General features: G+C 38.3%; 1 protein-coding gene across 1 annotated transcript; it reads left to right on the top strand.

Annotated features, from left to right (window-relative positions):
* Positions 1 to 391: 391 nt before the first annotated feature.
* On the top strand, positions 392 to 17,306 carry LOC145781426 (thrombospondin-1-like). The gene is made up of 23 exons (XM_082593210.1): positions 392 to 532; positions 860 to 1,467; positions 2,108 to 2,177; positions 2,399 to 2,706; positions 3,478 to 3,571; positions 7,829 to 7,993; positions 8,578 to 8,754; positions 8,915 to 9,088; positions 9,391 to 9,518; positions 10,391 to 10,493; positions 10,585 to 10,739; positions 11,614 to 11,727; positions 11,852 to 11,974; positions 12,445 to 12,604; positions 12,990 to 13,108; positions 13,365 to 13,503; positions 13,645 to 13,740; positions 13,993 to 14,220; positions 14,664 to 14,860; positions 15,196 to 15,270; positions 15,883 to 15,980; positions 16,186 to 16,325; positions 16,562 to 17,306. The coding sequence occupies exons 1-23, from the start codon at positions 478 to 480 to the stop codon at positions 16,567 to 16,569; spliced, it is 3,534 nt and encodes a 1,177-aa protein (XP_082449336.1). The 5' UTR covers positions 392 to 477; the 3' UTR covers positions 16,570 to 17,306.
* The last annotated feature ends 1,038 nt before the right edge of the window (positions 17,307 to 18,344 follow it).

Here is an 18,344-nt window from a genome sequence, read left to right as displayed (position 1 = left end):
AAAATATATAAAGTACGATAGGTTACAATGCTTTGTGGTTGGTAAGGGTGAACAGAGTGTTATGCTGTTTGACCAAAGGTTAGAATTGGGAAACCTGTTTTGCGCCGATTTGGCTTCTCATCATTATTTATTTACCGGACGAATTGTTTTGCTCGGTCTAACTAAAATTATGTCCATCAAAACTTGATTTTCACTGTAGCCACTCACAGACCGATCTAACAATGAAAGAGAGAAAAAGAAACACACTTCAATCAACGGTACCGGTAGTCTAGCGAAATGACAGAGGCTAGCGTTTCCGTTTTGTAAAATCGTTGCCTGAGCAGGAACATCTAAAGGACGAGTTAACATTTGAAATTGTCTTCTGGTTTGTACACGGCTGTTGTTTCTTTTCAGAAGTTGTAGGACATTTAACTTACAAGTCGCTTCAAGTTGAACAGCAAGATTTCAAGCAGGTTGACACGTCACCAACACGTCATAATGAAGTGTGCGATATTTCTTTGTGTTCTCAGTTTGTCGGCTGGGGCTTTTGGAAGTGAGTCTAGATGTAGTTTTAATTGACTAGCTATCAATTTAGCACGAAAAGATAAAATACAACTGGGTTCATTGTTTTTGGTTTATTAAGGGTTCAAAGAGTTTTACATTTCCTTCACTACCAGGCTCAATCGACTTAATAAATGCAAAGATGCTTACGCAGTCTCTTTGCTCATTATTACTTTTGCAAACTCTATGACTTTTGACAAATATGTCCTTGGTATATTTACTATTGCAGAGAAACTTTTCAATCGTTACATTTGAATGAGATTTGCTGCTGTTGAACTAATCCAACAATAGATGAAATAAATGATTGTTTCACTTTTAGGCCAACCGCGCACTTACGATCTTTTCATGATGACAAACATCGCTTCTGTGGTGGACGACGCTGGAACGATGAAAGCGATAAGACGTGAGAGCAACGTTCCCGATCCTTTCTTCACAGGCTACAAATTCCGTCGACCACTTGGGAGCATTCGGCTCGTATCTTCTGATTCTCAGTTTAGACTTTTCACCGCTTCTCTTGCAAGCAAGGTGCCTGGTTTCACGTTCAGCGCCTCCATTAAGCAACATGGAAAGAATCAAGGAACCATCGTCAGCGTCACATCGAAGGAAAGTCTTGAGGCGAGCACTTCCATGGCGCTTGTCAGCAATGCGAAGCGAAATGCATTTGAACTTTACTACACTTCTGAAGGAAGGGAGCAAAAATTAACCTTCAAACCAGCAAACATCGCATCTTACCCACCAAACAAAGCATGGAGAAACGTTACCCTCGAATTCAGTGAAAACATAGCTACGCTCTTTGTGAACTGCAAGAAGATTGGAGTCAAAGTTATGGATGCGCAGTTCTACCGATCGTTCAATCCTGATAACAGTGTCATGAAGTTGGCGTCAGCTTATCTTCCCTCAGATGGGCCGAGGCTGGAGGATTTTAAGGTAAGAAAGGCAGTAGCAGGTAGTTAGCAGGTAGCAGGCAGTAGCAGTAGCAAACCTTTTCTCACATTGTGTTCCAGCGACTTTATGATTGTGGGAAGTTTTATGTTTACCCGAAAAACAAGACTTTGCTTCATAAATTTGCGTGGTAAACAGTCTCGTCTGGTTTCTAACCTTGTCACCTCTATCTCACATTGTGGTCGCTTGCTAGTGGAGAGTTTGTTCGACCTAAATATTTGCGGTTTACAAACTCAATTGCCTCCATCAAATTAATCCCCAAGCAAATACAAGGAAAGCGATTGTGAGGTTAAATGGGATTGGTTCTTGATAATCATTGACAAATAACCTGGAAAGTTTTTAGTTCGTTACTTCAACTCTGAGACATGGGTTCGGCCCTCGTCGAAGCATACCACAGACAAATTCTACCTATTCTATTTTAATGTTATCCGGCTGCTTTGCCTCAGAACTAGTTGGTTGCCAGGCCACAGAACTTATACATTCCGTAAATCGTAACTCTGCTTTGTTGCGTGTAAGGTTAATTATGCGATGTAGGGCTGTAGTATTATAATAATTTATTATTGTTAACAGTTGCTTTTCACAAAATTCCTATCCTACAAATGGATTAAATTTATATTCTTTTCAGGGCTCTTTGCACAAAGTTAGGTTTTCAATTGGAAGCTCTGGAAGAGACATTCTGGCAACACAGGGATGTGGTAAGCATAGTTTTCTTTCTTAGCACAAAAAAGTATCATAGTTAAAATGTTAGATCATGTGTTGTTTAGTTTTCAATGCTTTAATTGATACCAAAAGTCTGATAACGAGATAAAACAACATCCAAAGTTTAATTAACAAAATCTCTAACATTATTTTATGCATTGAGTCCTCATGCAATCAGTTGGCAACTGTTTCTCATCTATCTCTCTTGTTTGTTCAGACAATCAAGCGGCTGCTCCAATCGTTTCCTTCGATGAAGATCTTGATGTTCAGCCGAGAGTAGCTCATTCGCCTCCCGCAGCGGCACCCCAATCATCCCGATCCAACCCATTCTCGTCCTTCGACAATCAGGCGCGTTCCTTCATACTCCAAGTCCTCCAAGAAGACTGCGCTGTCTCTTGCAACAAGCTGGAAGCAAAAGGTCCCTCTCAGATCTCCATCTTTCCTGATTGGTGTTTTGATGGGCAAGTTCAGTATGAGAATGGCGAGTCCTGGCAAAGCGACGCCTGCACCAACTGCACGTGCGAGGTAAGATATCTTGAGTTTTTCCATCACATGAGGTAGCCTTGTTGTGTATAATAGAAAATATGCATGATTTTAAACTGTCTTGTACTGTCACAAATGTTCACTTTGTTTCACATGTAGTGGCATGAATTTGAACTACCGCCAGGGAAATGTCAATTGTCGCCATGCTGTTCATCATTGGTTTATAAGAAAACATGCAAAAAATGGACCATATAATCGGTCCTAAAATGATTCAATTATTACGCAATGCCAAAAGGTCGAAATGTAATTATATCATTAAAGTTGCTGTTACTTTTGCTCACAGTCATGTCATGGCAGGTTTCGTTTACATTGAAGTTCTTGACAATTGTCTATCACTTCCAGAAACCACATTCGTGTTTAAACTGCAAAAGCTGTGAATCATAAGTAGATTTTAATAAGCATCACAATAAGAGTTACGTTTAAACCTTCCGTTAATGCGATAAATCCTCTTACTTTTAATCTAAGCTATTCATTTCTTCTTAATAAAATTATGATCGAAGTATTGGTTAATGTCAAATTTCGCAATGTTCGTTGAAGACATCGAAGCAAAGTAAATAAACGTATATTTTGCATTTATCAAGAAAATTGTAAGTAGGCCTACTGGACGGTGTGCTGCTGAAGGTTGTTGCTTCCTTGCAAGGAATTTGCAAAGGCCGCTATTCAATTAACTTTTGCCATTCAATGTTGTTTGTTTGCCTCCTATATTATTCGGATCAATCTGCCAAAGCATTTCAACAATTATTTTTCTTCTAGTTCACAAAAGTCAGATGCGTTGCCCTGCAGTGCCCTCCAGTGAACTGTTTGGAGCCTGTGAGAGAAGAAGGGGAATGTTGCCCATCATGCCCGGGTAAGTGGGTCCAACTTTTAACGACATAGCATCAAAGCAATGTGCACTGAACTAATTACTCAAAAACAGCAAAAGAAACATAAAAAAGGGCTTTGTTTAGTAACTTCCAGCTGACGATGCTGTCTCTTGCAGAAAAAGATCTATATACAAAGCAGATGTAGGCAAAGTACATAACTGCTGAGTTAATCTAAAAAATCCCAAATGAAATAAATATTTCTGTACACCAAGTTACCGTAGTGATACCAGCGTCCGCAAAGGAGAATGTGTAAATTGTTGTGGTGAAGTTTCGAATATCAATCTGTGCTTGGAAACCGTGTTCCATCAAATGTAGCATTCGCCGTCACACTCGTCGAATTCTAAATTCGTCACATTTACATCGGATTGACGTATTTTAATCCAAGATAGATGCACCATTGCACGAAAGTTTTATATTCAATCTCCAGTGGTGTTTATCTCTCAAATACGTAGGATATTTCAATGTGGGATGCATGAGTTCCATTCCAGACTATGTTGACAGCAGATTCAAGCAGCCATTCCTTTGCCTGTCGTCGCCTACATAGCAAGGAATTTGCGCTCTTATGACCAAACACAAAAAAATGTCAAATTTAAACACTTTGAATACAACGCAGACGAACCAAGAACAAAATGGCCGAAAGAAAATTTTATCATGCTGATATTTTTTACGTTTATTGTTCTGGAAATTCACAATTAACAAGATGTAGGCGTCCTAGAATTATTTTCAATGCCGATCTACAGCAATAAAATCCCTTGACAAGCATGACACGCTTGAATGAAGAAGAATTGCATATTTTTAAGATGATTTTGGCTCAGACTGCACAAAAAACTTTAAAAACAGACATTGTGAAGGAATAAGAATACGAAAAGTTTCATTTTTGCTTCTAAAGTAATTTAAACGTTGAATGAAAGACGTTGATTTTGAATTTCAGTTTGGAATTTAATCACTCAGCTACATTAGCTTCCTGTTCTCAAGGCACATCAAAAGAGACGTTTGACCCTTGGTAACCTTTGTAATTGAACAAAAGAAACCTTTTGACCTTGCGTTTTGAGGTCAAGTTCATAGGAGTCAAGTTTTCGTTTTTCGTTTTGATTCATTTTCTTCTAAGTAGGTATGCGATGATTAGTTTTGATTGACCCAGAACACAACAGGAAATAAGGAATCCGATTCTGGAAACAGGTTTCAAAAAAATACCACTAAAAGTTCACTTATGCTGAAATATGACCAATCAGAGTGGCGCTCATATAAAATAATTGCTAAGAATTAAATTTTGAAAGCGATCTTGCGAGCGGGAATGCTCAAATATGGTCGAGTCTTTTGGTTTTTCCTAGTTCTGTATCAAAATAAATTTTTGTAGGACCTGTCATGTTTTGAAGTGATGCAGCAGAATAAGAAGAAAATTCAAGGTTTAGCTAAAAATTATAAAGTTTTTCATTCAAAAGATCAGAGTTAATACTTTGGCGTTGGGAGAGCGATTTTACTGCTTTCTTTTAAAGGCGCGTATAACCATTACGGTGTCTTTTGTTGATTGTTGCGATAACAACCAAAACCCCAAAAATTATATGTCTTCAGTGCGCCTTAATCCCTTGGCTATAGAAGTATGAAAATTGCTAGCCTTCATACTTTTGGTGTTATGAAATTGAACAGCTTCTCATTAATTTTTCGATTATTCGGCAATAATGCGACATGCTTCGTCAGGTGTGACTCATCATTGCTTCATTTTCAAGATGACAATCTGACGTTCAAAGAATTTGTAGAATGCTCGTTCAAGGGCAGGAGAGTCCGTTATGAGTGACCACAAATTCTGTTTGGGTCTATATTAGGTCGTACAGTATACAGGGATGACTGGCTTGTCAGTAAAAATAAAGATTGCACAACCTCGGGCAAACGATAAAAAGTTGTTCATTTTTTGTTTGTATTTTTTAAACAGTAAATCAGTGCAGTTCGAGGAAGTATCGACACGCTGTTGTGGCAAAACGGTGCACTCTTGGCTGCACAAACTCAAATGATGAAAAATATATACTTGAACTGATGCACTTGCCAATAGCTTTGCCAATCATGCTATACCAGAGTTATTAGTGGCAATTAAATATAACTGACAATCTTCACAAACATTGACCGACCACCGTGGTTTGGGTATCACACACATTCTTCCTTGTAAGAATCACCATAAAAATTGTATCCCAGCAGCAAAGACATTTTTATAAGTTTATGGGTTTTCGTGAGCCATGAAGCCCTGAGTCTACTAATGCGGTTAGTATCTGGTGCAAAATATTACACCAGTTTTTATTTAAGGTAAATAATTCCAAATCAATATATTGCTTTGATTTGGTGGTTACTTTTTGTAGAATGTGTGCTTTTATCATGGATTGTTTGCATGGCTAACACGTCGCAAATATTCAAAGTTTATTGTGAATTTCAAGCTTGGCGATTAAAAGTTCGCCTTTACCATTGCTAAAGTCAAATTGTATTTGATTTGTAAACCGAAGTTAAATTAATCTGTGAAAAATTAAAGTTTTTTCAATCGGGAATTTTTGGTCAATTTGGTTCGCAGAGTTTGTTTAAAAATAGCAGACATTTTTTCTAAAACTCTAAACAGTTATCTTTATACACTTTTAAGATTAAAGTAAAAACTGACACTGTTTTGTAACAAACACTTTTGACGTATGCGAAGGTGTGGAGACTCTCATCTGCATATTTGGAAAAATATTTGGCGTTGAACCTTTAAAAATTCTCTTTTGCTGATTGTGAACTATTCGCTGCACTGCAGCTGCACGCGACGGGAGCTTCGTCAGTGTTCACCGCTCCTACCAACAATTCTATTGTTTTTTTGCATCGATTGCACGTTGGCAGACTTTGAATCAATGTAACAAAGAACTGATATGTTGATTGTGGCCTTGATTAGGTGGAAAAACGAGTAGCCTACCACACACAGTATACATTTCAAACATAACTATTTGCTTACATATTTAACCAATAAACAAAAACCTATAAATTCTTGTTGGAATCTGAAAAATTGCAGTAATTGTTGCTGGTTTGCCAAAAACATATTTTGTAATCTGCCAAACGCGATGCTCTTGGCTTTCTAACTGTGGTTTAAACATTGTTCTATCATGATTTTATGCGTATTTTTGGAAAGTAGTTAACAATGTCACTCGACGATATCGAGTGCACTTTGTCTGACTACACTATTGTGACGTAACAAACATTTGTTTCGAAAATGTCAAGGACAATATGTCGTTTTTGAAAAGGGGCTTCAAATTGTTGTTTTTGAATCAAGTGACGTTGCATAAAGATATTTTTTTTCAAATGTTTGGCGCTTATGCTGTTGTCTAACAAACAAACTAATAATGGCTTAGTTTGAAAATTACGGCTTGCTGTTAAAAAATCAGTTCACATTTTCGTGCAAAAGTATGGCACGCAAAACAAGTCGATGTGTTTCACTTAAATTCAAAAAAGATTGTCAATATGTTGATAGGCGTTTAACTTTATTTAAATGCGATCTTTCGTTGTGCTTGTTTACCCAGGCTGTATATATTGACAGTCTGTCGCAAAGAAATAATGGCGCAGAGTTGTTTAGGTATTTTGTCTGACGACAAAATCTATGTGGCCGGACGGTTTCCTCAAACTGAAAGGACATAATTTATGGCCGTGCTGGGTATTTACATTGAGTGCAATGAGCAAACATAACACTAGACATATTGCACACGATAATATCTCGAAAGACATAACTATGATTGGAATTGAAAAGCGACAGGGAAATAAACACTGGGTTACCAAAACGGCTCCAATACCAGTCGTTCATCTGTTGCTGCTTTGTACCTTTCAAAAGGTCATCAAAACTTTTAAGTGTCTGGTTGCCATTATGTCTCCGCTAATAGTACAAACCCTTTATTTAAGCCTCGGACCTTCGGCCCCAGACGCTCACACGACGACGACGACGACGATTTAACGAAAACCGAGCTTCAACTTGTTTCTGTGACTAGTATGAGCATTGTTGATTGTTCGCATCAAGGCTCTACTTGACTCTACTATAGGAAATAGGCTCTACTATAGGCTCTACTATAGGAAAGAACATTGTGGTCTAATGTTCTTTCCTATATTTTGCACTTGGTGGTTGCTTTGAAGTTTAGAATCTTTCTAATACTGCCATTTCTTGATAAAACAAATGTTGCAGTAACGTATCTTAACTCAAAAGTAATGTTTCATATTTTCATTGTTTATTTTATTTTTATTTGCAGATTCATACCAAGGTTTCTCACCCTGGTCTCCTTGGTCCGAATGCACGGTCACCTGTGGACTGGGCAGTGAAACGCGAGGACGGTCTTGTGATCGACGCCACTTCCCATGTGAAGGGCCAACAATGGAATCGAGGAATTGTCGTCGGGACCCGTGCCATGTTGAAGGTGGGCCATCATGTTGCCACAACAACTCGTTTTGTTTGTTAGCTTCCTCTTTCGTTTTGTGCTGACTTGTGTCATTCGACTTTTTTGTCACAAAAGGTCGCAAAAATCTTTATTACTTTTAGTGTTAGTTATTTTTCTCCATGTGGGAGCCAAGCTTGGCATCCAGCTGATAAATCGTTGACTGAAATATCTGCAAACGTTCCATAGACGTGATAATAACCGATAACATAGAACTAGTAAACACGTTCTGCTACGTCTACTTCTTTCAGCCAATTGCGAAGTAGTTACGATCAGCATTTTGCTTCGATATTTGCATAAAAACTAGCTTTGATGCAGTGTTGACGATGTTTTACCTCATCGTATGCAACCGCATAGCGAAAGTAGCCATTTTGTATTATTTCAACGACTAACGACAATGAAATGATGTAAAAACGATAACCTTGCTCGCAGGACATGTAAGAACATTCAATTCGGTAACTAAGCAGAGTCTGTCTCCCGACAGAATGATATTGACTTTGATGATGGAGTTTCACTTAAGAATTTTGAGTAGCTCGATTAATCATTTCTTATTAAATTCTTGCCAGTCCGTCGAGATGGGGCGTGGTCCTTCTGGTCCCCTTGGGCGCCATGCAGTGTCACATGTGGGAAAGGAAAGCAATCCAGACAAAGGAGCTGCAACTCTCCACCTCCCCAAATGGGGGGAGACGATTGTGAAGGAAAAGCCCTACAAGCCAAAACATGCAAACGCGGACCCTGCCCAAGTAAGCTAAGCTTAGTTGATGAGGTCATTATGTCATTTAATTACAGCTGTGGAATATTTCATTTCCAAAAGTTTGCTGTGTGAAAAATGAGACAACATTTATTTTGTATGTACTTTTTTGTGTATTGCTTTGTCCTCACAAAACTGATTTTATTCTTCAGTTGACGGTCAGTGGGGGCCATGGGCACCTTGGAGCCGATGCAGTGAGACATGTGGTTCTGGATTCCGAACCCGCAAGCGAAAGTGCAACAACCCCAAACCTAGGTACGGGGGCGAATCCTGCCCTGGGGACAAGAAATCAACCGAAGCTTGCAATGAAGAACCTTGCCCCATCGGTAAGGAATGAAGATAAATCATTGGCTCCAGTACAAAATCCATGAATGTTTACTTCGTGGATAAACTCGGATGAACTTTAAGTGGAAGAGTGAAATAGTTTAAAAATCCACAAACGAAAAGAAGTCAAATGAAAAAAAAAATCATTTGCTTTTTTGTTAACAGATAATCGCAGTCGAAAAGTTAAAATTGTTATGTAAACAGAATGCTTGTGAGAAGGCGTCCAAACGCTCCAATGTGGCCATGACCTAAACATTTTGTAAAACTCGGATTTGTTAATTCAAACAAACAATTCTTTGTTTAGACGGTTGCCTCTCGAATCCCTGCTACGAAGGTGTGGAATGTCGGTCTCGAAAGGATGGGTCCTTCACTTGTGGGGCTTGTCCTGAAGGGACCCAGGGCGATGGATTGACATGTGAAGATATAAACGAGGTTGGTACTTGGCCTAAAATTTTATCAAAATAAAAAGAATTACAGTTGTTAGCAAGAAATACAAAACGACCAAATTATCACGTGATGATTCACAGCCAAATATTTGATTCAAAAATCACTCCACAACGAAGATGCGCTGAACCCTTTCAAAAAACTTTTGTTAGAGTTGGTCTTAAGCTTGTTGGTAGTGATAGGAATGTGTTTATTCACACTGGATGCTATATTAAAGTGATTAAATAGCTTTCCTGGCTGTCTAACATTACCCAGATCAATAAGGCACTTACTCAATTATTTCAGGCATCTCAAAATAAAAAAGGCAAACATTTTAATGGGTTTTTGATAGGTTGGATTAACTTTTAGTGTACATAACTTTTGTAATCACCCCTTGTGATAGGTATCGTGTTTGCACTTTAAATATACCTTTTGGAGCTAAGCTAGATTACATTTGACATTTATCTGAAAATAAGCAGGTTCTCTTTAGTAAAGGCGTTGCAAAAAATCTCCAACAGTCGTTGGTATTGTTTATTCGTTGCGAGTGAAAGTGCACTTTATAGATCTTTGGCTGCAAAGTTAAATTTTCAGATCACTGTCACTTTATCTTAACTTTTCAAAGTTGATGATTTTAAAAAGAAAATGAACTTCTGCAGACGTTGAATTACTCTAAAAAACGACTGATTTGGTGTCTGGATAGTAGCAGATCGCAATATTCCTTGAATATGTCCAAAAGGAATCAAACCACACATTCATTTCTCCAATTCATAAAAGCTTCCGATAAAGATTGCGATGTCGGTCTCCACAAACGAAAGCTAGCTATTCGGAGGACATTCCTATGTTTTCCTCAACGGGAGACTTAAAAAAATCTTTTTCTTTAGTGTCTTCTTGTACCGGGCGCTTGCTTCAATTACCAAGGCATACATAGATGTGAAAACCATGTCCCTGGATATTCTTGCCTACCTTGTCCGACTGGTTTCACAGGTGAGTGCTTGTTTATTGTTTGCAAAGGAGTGGACTTTCATTTGTTCTGATTTCTTTGATGAATTTATAAAGTTTCAACAAATTATTTCAGGTAATCGACCTTCAGGAATAGGTCCAGAATTCGCCAGAGCGAATAAACAGCATTGCGAAGTCGTCAATCCTTGCAACGAGCAGCTGGATATATGTCCAGAGAACTCTCAATGCGTCTTTCTTGGCATTGAGATTGCGCCACCCTTTGTATGCAAGGTATGAAAGGCTCGCAATAAATTTATTTATCTGACGGACAAGCATGAAGTCGATGACTTCTGTGGGCGACACAAATAGGCCTTTTTTAGTTTGCTAGTTGGTGAGAACTGAAATATTTTGAACTGTTTATTTTTCAATATGTTTTTGGCGTATAAGTATGGAGATTTTATGAGAGAAAACCACTGCTAAAGCTTAGACAAACTGAATAAATGCGGTTTTCCCAGTGGTGGCCCTAAACGTAGCAAGCGATTGTCAGACATCTTATTGTAAAAAGGAATTTATGCCACTTGAGCACTCATTCCCCACGTTGGGAGAATGGATGGAATTTTAAGACTTTTCCTCAAACATTTCAAGTGGTTCTCATATGAGAAAGAATTTGATATTGAAGAGCTCTCTTTTTTATTTTTCAATTGCTTTAGCTTTCTAACGCGACTATGTAGCGTTTGATCAAGTGACAAATTGTTTGCAGCCATCCGCATCTTGCAATAAGATTGTTAAAAGCAAACAGGTGTTTTAACCGTTATCACTACATACAACCTCAATACAAAAGACTAAAAGCACGAACATCTGGTTTAGACAGTAGATTCTTTAAATACATGTATTCAATTAGAACTTTCAGTGCGTGAAAAAATCTTGTTCAACTCCTTTAAATAAAGCTGTGTTGAAAAAATTTATAGCGATCAACTTCAGATACGCTGCAGCTTGTTGACGGAGGCGATTAACATCTGAGTGGTGTAAGGTACTTCCCAAACTTTGGCTATCGATTATTCCCTCACAAAGATCGATTTTAAAAAGCCGCAAAATGTGATCAGCTTAGGCTACGTTTTGAGAAGTACATTGTTTTATTAACAAAACAAATAAAATGTTTTGACAGTGTCGGCCAGGTTATGCCAGCTGTCCTGGATGTGAAGGACTAGTTTGTGCGGATGACCGGGATTTAGACGGATGGGCGGATGAGCCAATCTCGTGCACCAAAAACGGAAAAGAAGTATGTAGATATTTAATGTAATGTTTGTCTTGCCTAATGTGTTGGATCAAGCCACAACAAGTTTTTGGCCTTGCATTAGAATTTTAGTCCAAGATCAAAAATGTAATTTTAATTTTTGATTTAGATAAAATGCGCTGGAGATAATTGTCCGACCATTCCAAATAGCGGACAAGAGGATGCTGAAAACGACGGAATCGGAGATATTTGCGACAGAGACGATGACAACGATTTAATCGATGACAGCCAGGTATTGCATAGTTAGCGAACGCTGATATACTTAGAATGGATGAAGCAATTTGTTTCTTGTCGTCACAACCTCTTCAGAGTTGAATATGATACTTTTTCTTGAAATGAGTTCAACAGTCAATCTGATTTTGACAAAGTCATGTTGTTTGGCAAGTTTTGGTTGCAAGGACCGACTAATTGGCATTAAGCTAGTATCAGATTACATCAAATTTGTGTAATGATTCTTCCGCGCAGCATATCGCGTGACTCCGTTGTTACGTGAGCTGGGTTTCACAAGCCGAGTTCTTTTTCCAGATTAAAAGAAGTTAATCTGAAGTATTCTTAAGAACAACGTAAATTATTTTTCTATTTTTAGTAGCGTGCTGGAAATATCAACACAAAAATGACCGATATCTTTTTTCCATTCAGTTTCCGTTTCTTAAGCCTCACTTGCTTTGAAATGTATAAATTTCTAACCAATATCTTTGGCAGGATAATTGCCCTCTTCACTACAACCCGTCACAATCGGACATCGATCGCGACGGGGTTGGCGACGCCTGTGACAACTGCGTCCACGACCGCAATTCCGATCAAGCAGACACCGATGAAAATGACGAGGGCGACGCATGTGCTGCTGACATCGACGGAGATAGTAAGAGGCTGTTGTGAGATATTGTCACAGCAAACACTGCATTTTTATCTGTTGACTTAAAACACGATGTATTCTATGTCGAGCAGACCTACTCAAATAAGATGAGACGATTGTCAATATGACATGCAAATCTGTCGAGTTTATGAAAACTGTAACTCACTAAACGGTTTTTCATTAACTATGCATATCCGCTTGAGTTGTAAATAATTATTTTGCCGAATGTTTTGTTAGTTTCAATATAAAACTTGTTGCAAAAGACATCAATACGGTGTTGGATAGCCTACTTTTAGCCAATATCCAAACAGCATAACCGTAGCGAAGTTTCAATATGTAGCCTAGCGTGTTGTGTGATAAGCAATGAACTAACCTTTCGTTCGATTTAAAGGAATATTGAATGTTGACGACAATTGTGATTACGTATACAATCCCGACCAAGCAGACAGTGACAGGGACGGCGTAGGAGACGCTTGTGACAACTGCCCACTGGTACATAACCCACAACAGGTGAGTGGTAAAGATTTAATGCTATAGCCTACTGGCGTTGATATGAGAAAATTAGAATAATATTGGAAAAACAATTATTTTTTGTTTTGTTTGAAATAAAGTTATTGCACATACCTGGAGATTTGCAGGTTACAATTTTAAAGTGTTACTTTAGTTTAAGCTATTGGCCAGAAGAGCAGAAAACAGACGAAACTCTGACGATTTTGAATGAAATATCCACAACGTGAAATTTATGTACTCCTCTTACTTTTTGTAGCTGGATGGAGATTCGGATCGTGTCGGTGATGAATGTGATACAAACCAAGACATTGATGAAGATGGGATTCAAAATAACTTGGACAACTGCCCATACATTGCCAACTCTAACCAGGCCGACCACGATAAAGATGGGAAAGGTATAAAAGAAAACACAATCCAAAACTACTTAAGTTATTAAATCATTAAACCAGAACTTTATAGGCAGATTTTAGAAATTATTTTGCATAACAATATTGAATGATTAATTATTTGTTACAAGTTTATCTTTTTTCTTTAAGGTGACGCATGTGATTGGGATGACGATAATGACGGCATAATGGACGACAAAGACAATTGCAGACTTGTCATCAACCCGAGCCAACTTGACGCAGACAGTAAGACCCCTTTCATATTTCATTGATACAAATATTGATATGTGGGTGAACTAAACCTCGGTGATTTACTCAGCAGGAACATATTTTCCTCCTGCAGCGTAAGTTGCCGGTCTGGTTATGAGCACAGCCTGTGTGAGATGACGTCACATTTCATTAGTGATGTCATAGTCCAAAGCGATTCCAAGTGAAATTTACACTTTAAGACCTGGAATCCTTTTTTGGACAAGGCAACTTAAAGATTTGGTTGTTTAGAAAACGGTAGAGGTGACGCGTGCGAAGGCGACTTCGACGGCGATGACATCACAGACGCACTAGACGCTTGTCCATTTAACTCCGGAATCAGCGCGACGGATTTCCGTAAATTTGACATGATTCCGCTCGATCCGAAAGGAACGTCACAGATCGACCCCGTGTGGGTTGTCAGGCACAAAGGGAAAGAGATCATTCAAACTAAAAACTGCGACCCTGGTCTGGCAGTAGGTGAGCTACTGAGCATGCATTGATTTATATTCTTAATATTACATTTCTATTTGTTTTATCTCAGTTAAACTACATATTTGAGTGTCCCATCTTTGGGAGACTTTTCAGGAAAAATAAAGTTGGGCCATATATTGATTTATTCATTTTATTTATGTTTTATATTTGAAATTTTCGATCGGAATTTCTTAGGCGAAAATTTTCAACAATTATCATAAATTTTGTGTTTTGAGTTAAACAAGAGCTAGCACCTGCATGACTGGTGTGCTCTTATACTGTACATTCATGATCATGATGCCATAAACCTCACTCTCATGAAAGCCCATCGGTTAATGGCTGAGCCATACTAAAACGACAGCACCGACTTAGGTGTTGCCCGATACCGGTCACCGAGTCAAATTGTGGTTCTATCACAAATCAGCATGTTTATTTTTACACCGTTTTAGGCATGGACAAGTTCCAATCTGTTGACTTCAGTGGCACATTCTTCGTGAACACGGGAACTGACGATGACTACGCTGGATTTGTGTTTGGTTACCAATCGTCGAGTCGGTTCTATGTTGTCATGTGGAAGCAGGTGTCGCAGAAATACTGGAGGAACCAGCCATCCCAGGCGCACGCATATGGAGCTTTGCAATTGAAGGTAAGACGACAGAATTCTTCAGACACAACTTACAGCAAAACAACAATTACTTTGACGATTCTTTTGCGCCTAATTTGTCATTGAGAATAGCCGGACACTTGTGACGTATGCCAGCAATTTAAAATGTTGATTATAAACGAATTGTATGTGCAGAAGCCAGAAGTTACCTTCTTGATCATGAGCTCATGGTATATGCATGCATTTTATACAGTGGCTAGTCATCTAGACTTTTTCAGCCTGTTTCAACTTAATTGAGATCACCAGAAGGTTTTATCATTCAAATAGAAGGGTGTTGTATCTTACTGGGTTATTAATGATTCATTTAATTCTTTTAGATTGTTAATTCAACTACTGGTCCTGGTGAAGCCTTGAGGAACGCCTTGTGGCATACAGGGGATACCCCGAATCAGGTATGTGAGGAGAAAACATTAAATATTTAGTATTTTGTTTTGATTCAAATGCATTTATTACGCCATGCAGGCGGTTCACGTAAGCCTTCTTGATGTTTAGAAATTGGTTGCTTAGGTGGGCTAATGCCAGGGAAAAATACAACGAATACAAAAAATAATAAATACAATAAAAATACAACGGCTGCATATCTAAATAGTGAATGATGTTTTGAGTTTGTAGCAAAATGGTTGGAACGCCTGGGTAATATAATCAAAACATAAAGAGCCTAAAATGTAGATAATAAACTCATGTTCAGCAAATGTTTCAACAACAATCATCTTCAGTGCTATAAATGTCAATATGCAAGTAAACATTTATGGAACTGAGGATGAAGACAGTAGGCTATAGTTTTAGAAACGTTTGTTTGCTGAACATAAGTTTAGTATCTATATTTTGGGTTCGTTGTTTTTTTATTAGATATTCTGAGTTAGCCTACTTTAAAAAGGTGATTCATGAACAAAATAAATGAAAAATGTTGCTGAAGAAGATTTTAGTCAATTAACTACCATACACCAAACTGGAACACTTCTAACCTTTTTTCCGGTAGTTTTCAACTCATCATCTTGTTTCAGGTGAGGACGCTCTGGTACGATGGAATGCACCAAGGCTGGAAAGACTACGTTGTTTACAGATGGACGCTGCAGCACAGGCCAGATACCGGCTATATCCGGTGAGTAGTCGCCCGTTACAGGGAAAACCTGGAGGTGAAAGTAAAACCTTAATAAATGAAACAGTTTTCAGGTTCAGTTTACATTTCAGAAACAGACAAAAACATTTTGCAAGGGACGAAAACAAATCATAAATTTGTTCTAGGCCACAGTAGGCTGAACGCATTTCGATGTTACTTGGAACTGAAAATTGATTTTGTTTTCCAGAGTGACAATGTATGAGGGGAAGCACCTTTTAGTGGATTCTGGCCCAGTATACGACAAAACGTCATCTGGTGGTAGACTCGGAATGTTCATATTCTCCCAAGAAATGGTTTTCTTTTCGGACATGGATTATATGTGCAAAGGTAAGAAGTGCAGTATTGCATTGAACTTTTCAATCTCAAGAGATGAATGTTCTAGATTTAATATCATTCAAGTAGGCAGCATTGGTTCAAGCAACATTACGATCAAATTTACAAGGCAGCAATGTAAAAAAGGATATTTAGGTGTTAAAAAAGTTTTCCTGCCTTATTTTGCTTCCTATGCCGATTGCATGCAAGCACGTTTTATTTTATTAAAGGATATAATTTTGTTATTTCAGACACTTAAACAAACATTCAAAATCCTTTGGAAAGAAGAACAGCTCGAGGAAAAGTAGAGCGTGGCTTACAGCGCAAGCCTTCGTCAATGACGTCATCTCGACTCAAGCGCCTCACAATTCCATCACATTCCTGCTTTTAAACGTATTCCAGGCTTTGAAACTTCAAATTTCAACATGATTATATTACTTCTGGTTATCATTTCTGTCCCTCATTTAGTCAACTACAAAATAACTTTTTACCTACCCATCGTGTTGTGCAAATGCTCCTTTTATCGTTTATGAAAATTTTGCCGCAAATAATCGTGTTTTTGCGTATTTATTGTGAATGTTTCCAACACATTTTTTTAGTTAATTTGCCTTATTTTCTGTAAGAATGCAACTACGCATAGTATACGGCGATATTTATTCGACTACTAGACTACCGGTACGCTGATGGATTATATACTAATTTTATTGCCGGAATATGTTCAATGTTTGGAAATGAATAGCGGAACCAAAACTGACCGCCCTCTAGAGCTTTAGCCTCATAAATTCACAGACGAGTTGGTAAATCATTCAATTTCTTGGAATTAAAAAATAGTTCAAATTACTAAGTTTAACTTTATGTTTTGGCAAAGGAAGGTTTTAGTATATCGGTACTGTAGGCTATAAGAGTTTTCGTTTATTATTTTAAATACTGTTTTTGATTCTTTGTGCCTTTTGTAGTGTTTTAGTTTAATTGAAAATAAATTATAAAACTACCTTCTTCGTTCGAAATTATTATGAATAATGAATCAAATTGGCATAATTCTGCCAAGCAGTATGTTCGAGTTAAGATATTTATAGACTTAAATAATGCGGAAAAGCAGTTTAAACTTCACGTGTGTATTATTGTTAGGAAAACTCACTGCAAAATCTTATCATGGTAGTTGTTTCTACAGTAGCTCCGTGATCGGTCGGCGTATCATATTGAAAGTGGCTTTGTGGTAAAGTTGATTCGTTGACGTCAAAAACTACTTCACAGAAACAATTTTAGCAGAAAACGCGATATGCCTCAGACATCAGGTGGCGATGTCTTAAATCAAACACTTTGTCGTTCTCTTCAATTCATCAAATATTTGCCCCCCCAATTCTTTTTTTCTGGCTACGCCACTGCCCCCGGACCCCCCGAAAAAAAAACACGTGTCTTCGGCACGCTCTAATCTCCCACGAGCTTCATTGCTTCTCTTGCTCAACCAACCAGGATACGCCACTTCCTCAGAGGCTGATTTTTTTCGGTTTAAAATAGAGCAACTGATCGGAGACGCAGGTTGATCACTTGCTCAAATCGACAATAACGTCTACGTAGAAGTGAGTGCATGAGACGGTATTACAAAACCATCGGGCTTTAGACTGCACCCAATACAATATCAAACAAGGCCAAGCTAGATAAAAAAAAATCACATTCATACAATTTATTGTGTCCCTTTATGATGCACCTACAAAATTCAACAGGTCCCTCGGCTCACATGCACGCAGCAGGTGGAGTGACAATAATTGCATAATTGAGACACCCACTAAATGGCCAAACCCAAGCACGCAGGCGATTGAAGTCAAGAAAAAATTTCCTTGCTTCGGTTGTCCCACTGGGTCAAGATGTCGCCCCCAATATGCAGGTCCAACTAAGGCAGGAGAAGCTGGCAGCCAGGCTGACATTGGCCGATATGGAGCTTTATTCTACAAAACGCCTTCCTCCCGGAAAGCGTGAGTCGTGGAAGCATTGGCGGTGCCTCAACCGCTTAAGAACTGGCACTGGAAGATGTAA

Source organism: Aplidium turbinatum, chromosome 12 (assembly GCF_918807975.1).
Source record: "Aplidium turbinatum chromosome 12, kaAplTurb1.1, whole genome shotgun sequence".
NCBI classification, from domain to species: domain Eukaryota; kingdom Metazoa; phylum Chordata; class Ascidiacea; order Aplousobranchia; family Polyclinidae; genus Aplidium; species Aplidium turbinatum.
Note: the sequence above shows the minus strand (reverse complement) of the source record. Positions and strands in the feature narration are given on the sequence as shown.

Coding starts and splice junctions, on each gene's coding strand:
- LOC145781426 (XM_082593210.1), top strand. CDS start 478: ATGAAGTGTGCGATATTTCTTTGTGTTCTCAGTTTGTCGGCTGGGGCT. Junction 2,178..2,398: donor TCTGGCAACACAGGGATGTG/GTAAGCATAGTT, acceptor TTGTTTGTTCAG/ACAATCAAGCGGCTGCTCCA. Junction 15,981..16,185: donor CCAGATACCGGCTATATCCG/GTGAGTAGTCGC, acceptor TTTGTTTTCCAG/AGTGACAATGTATGAGGGGA.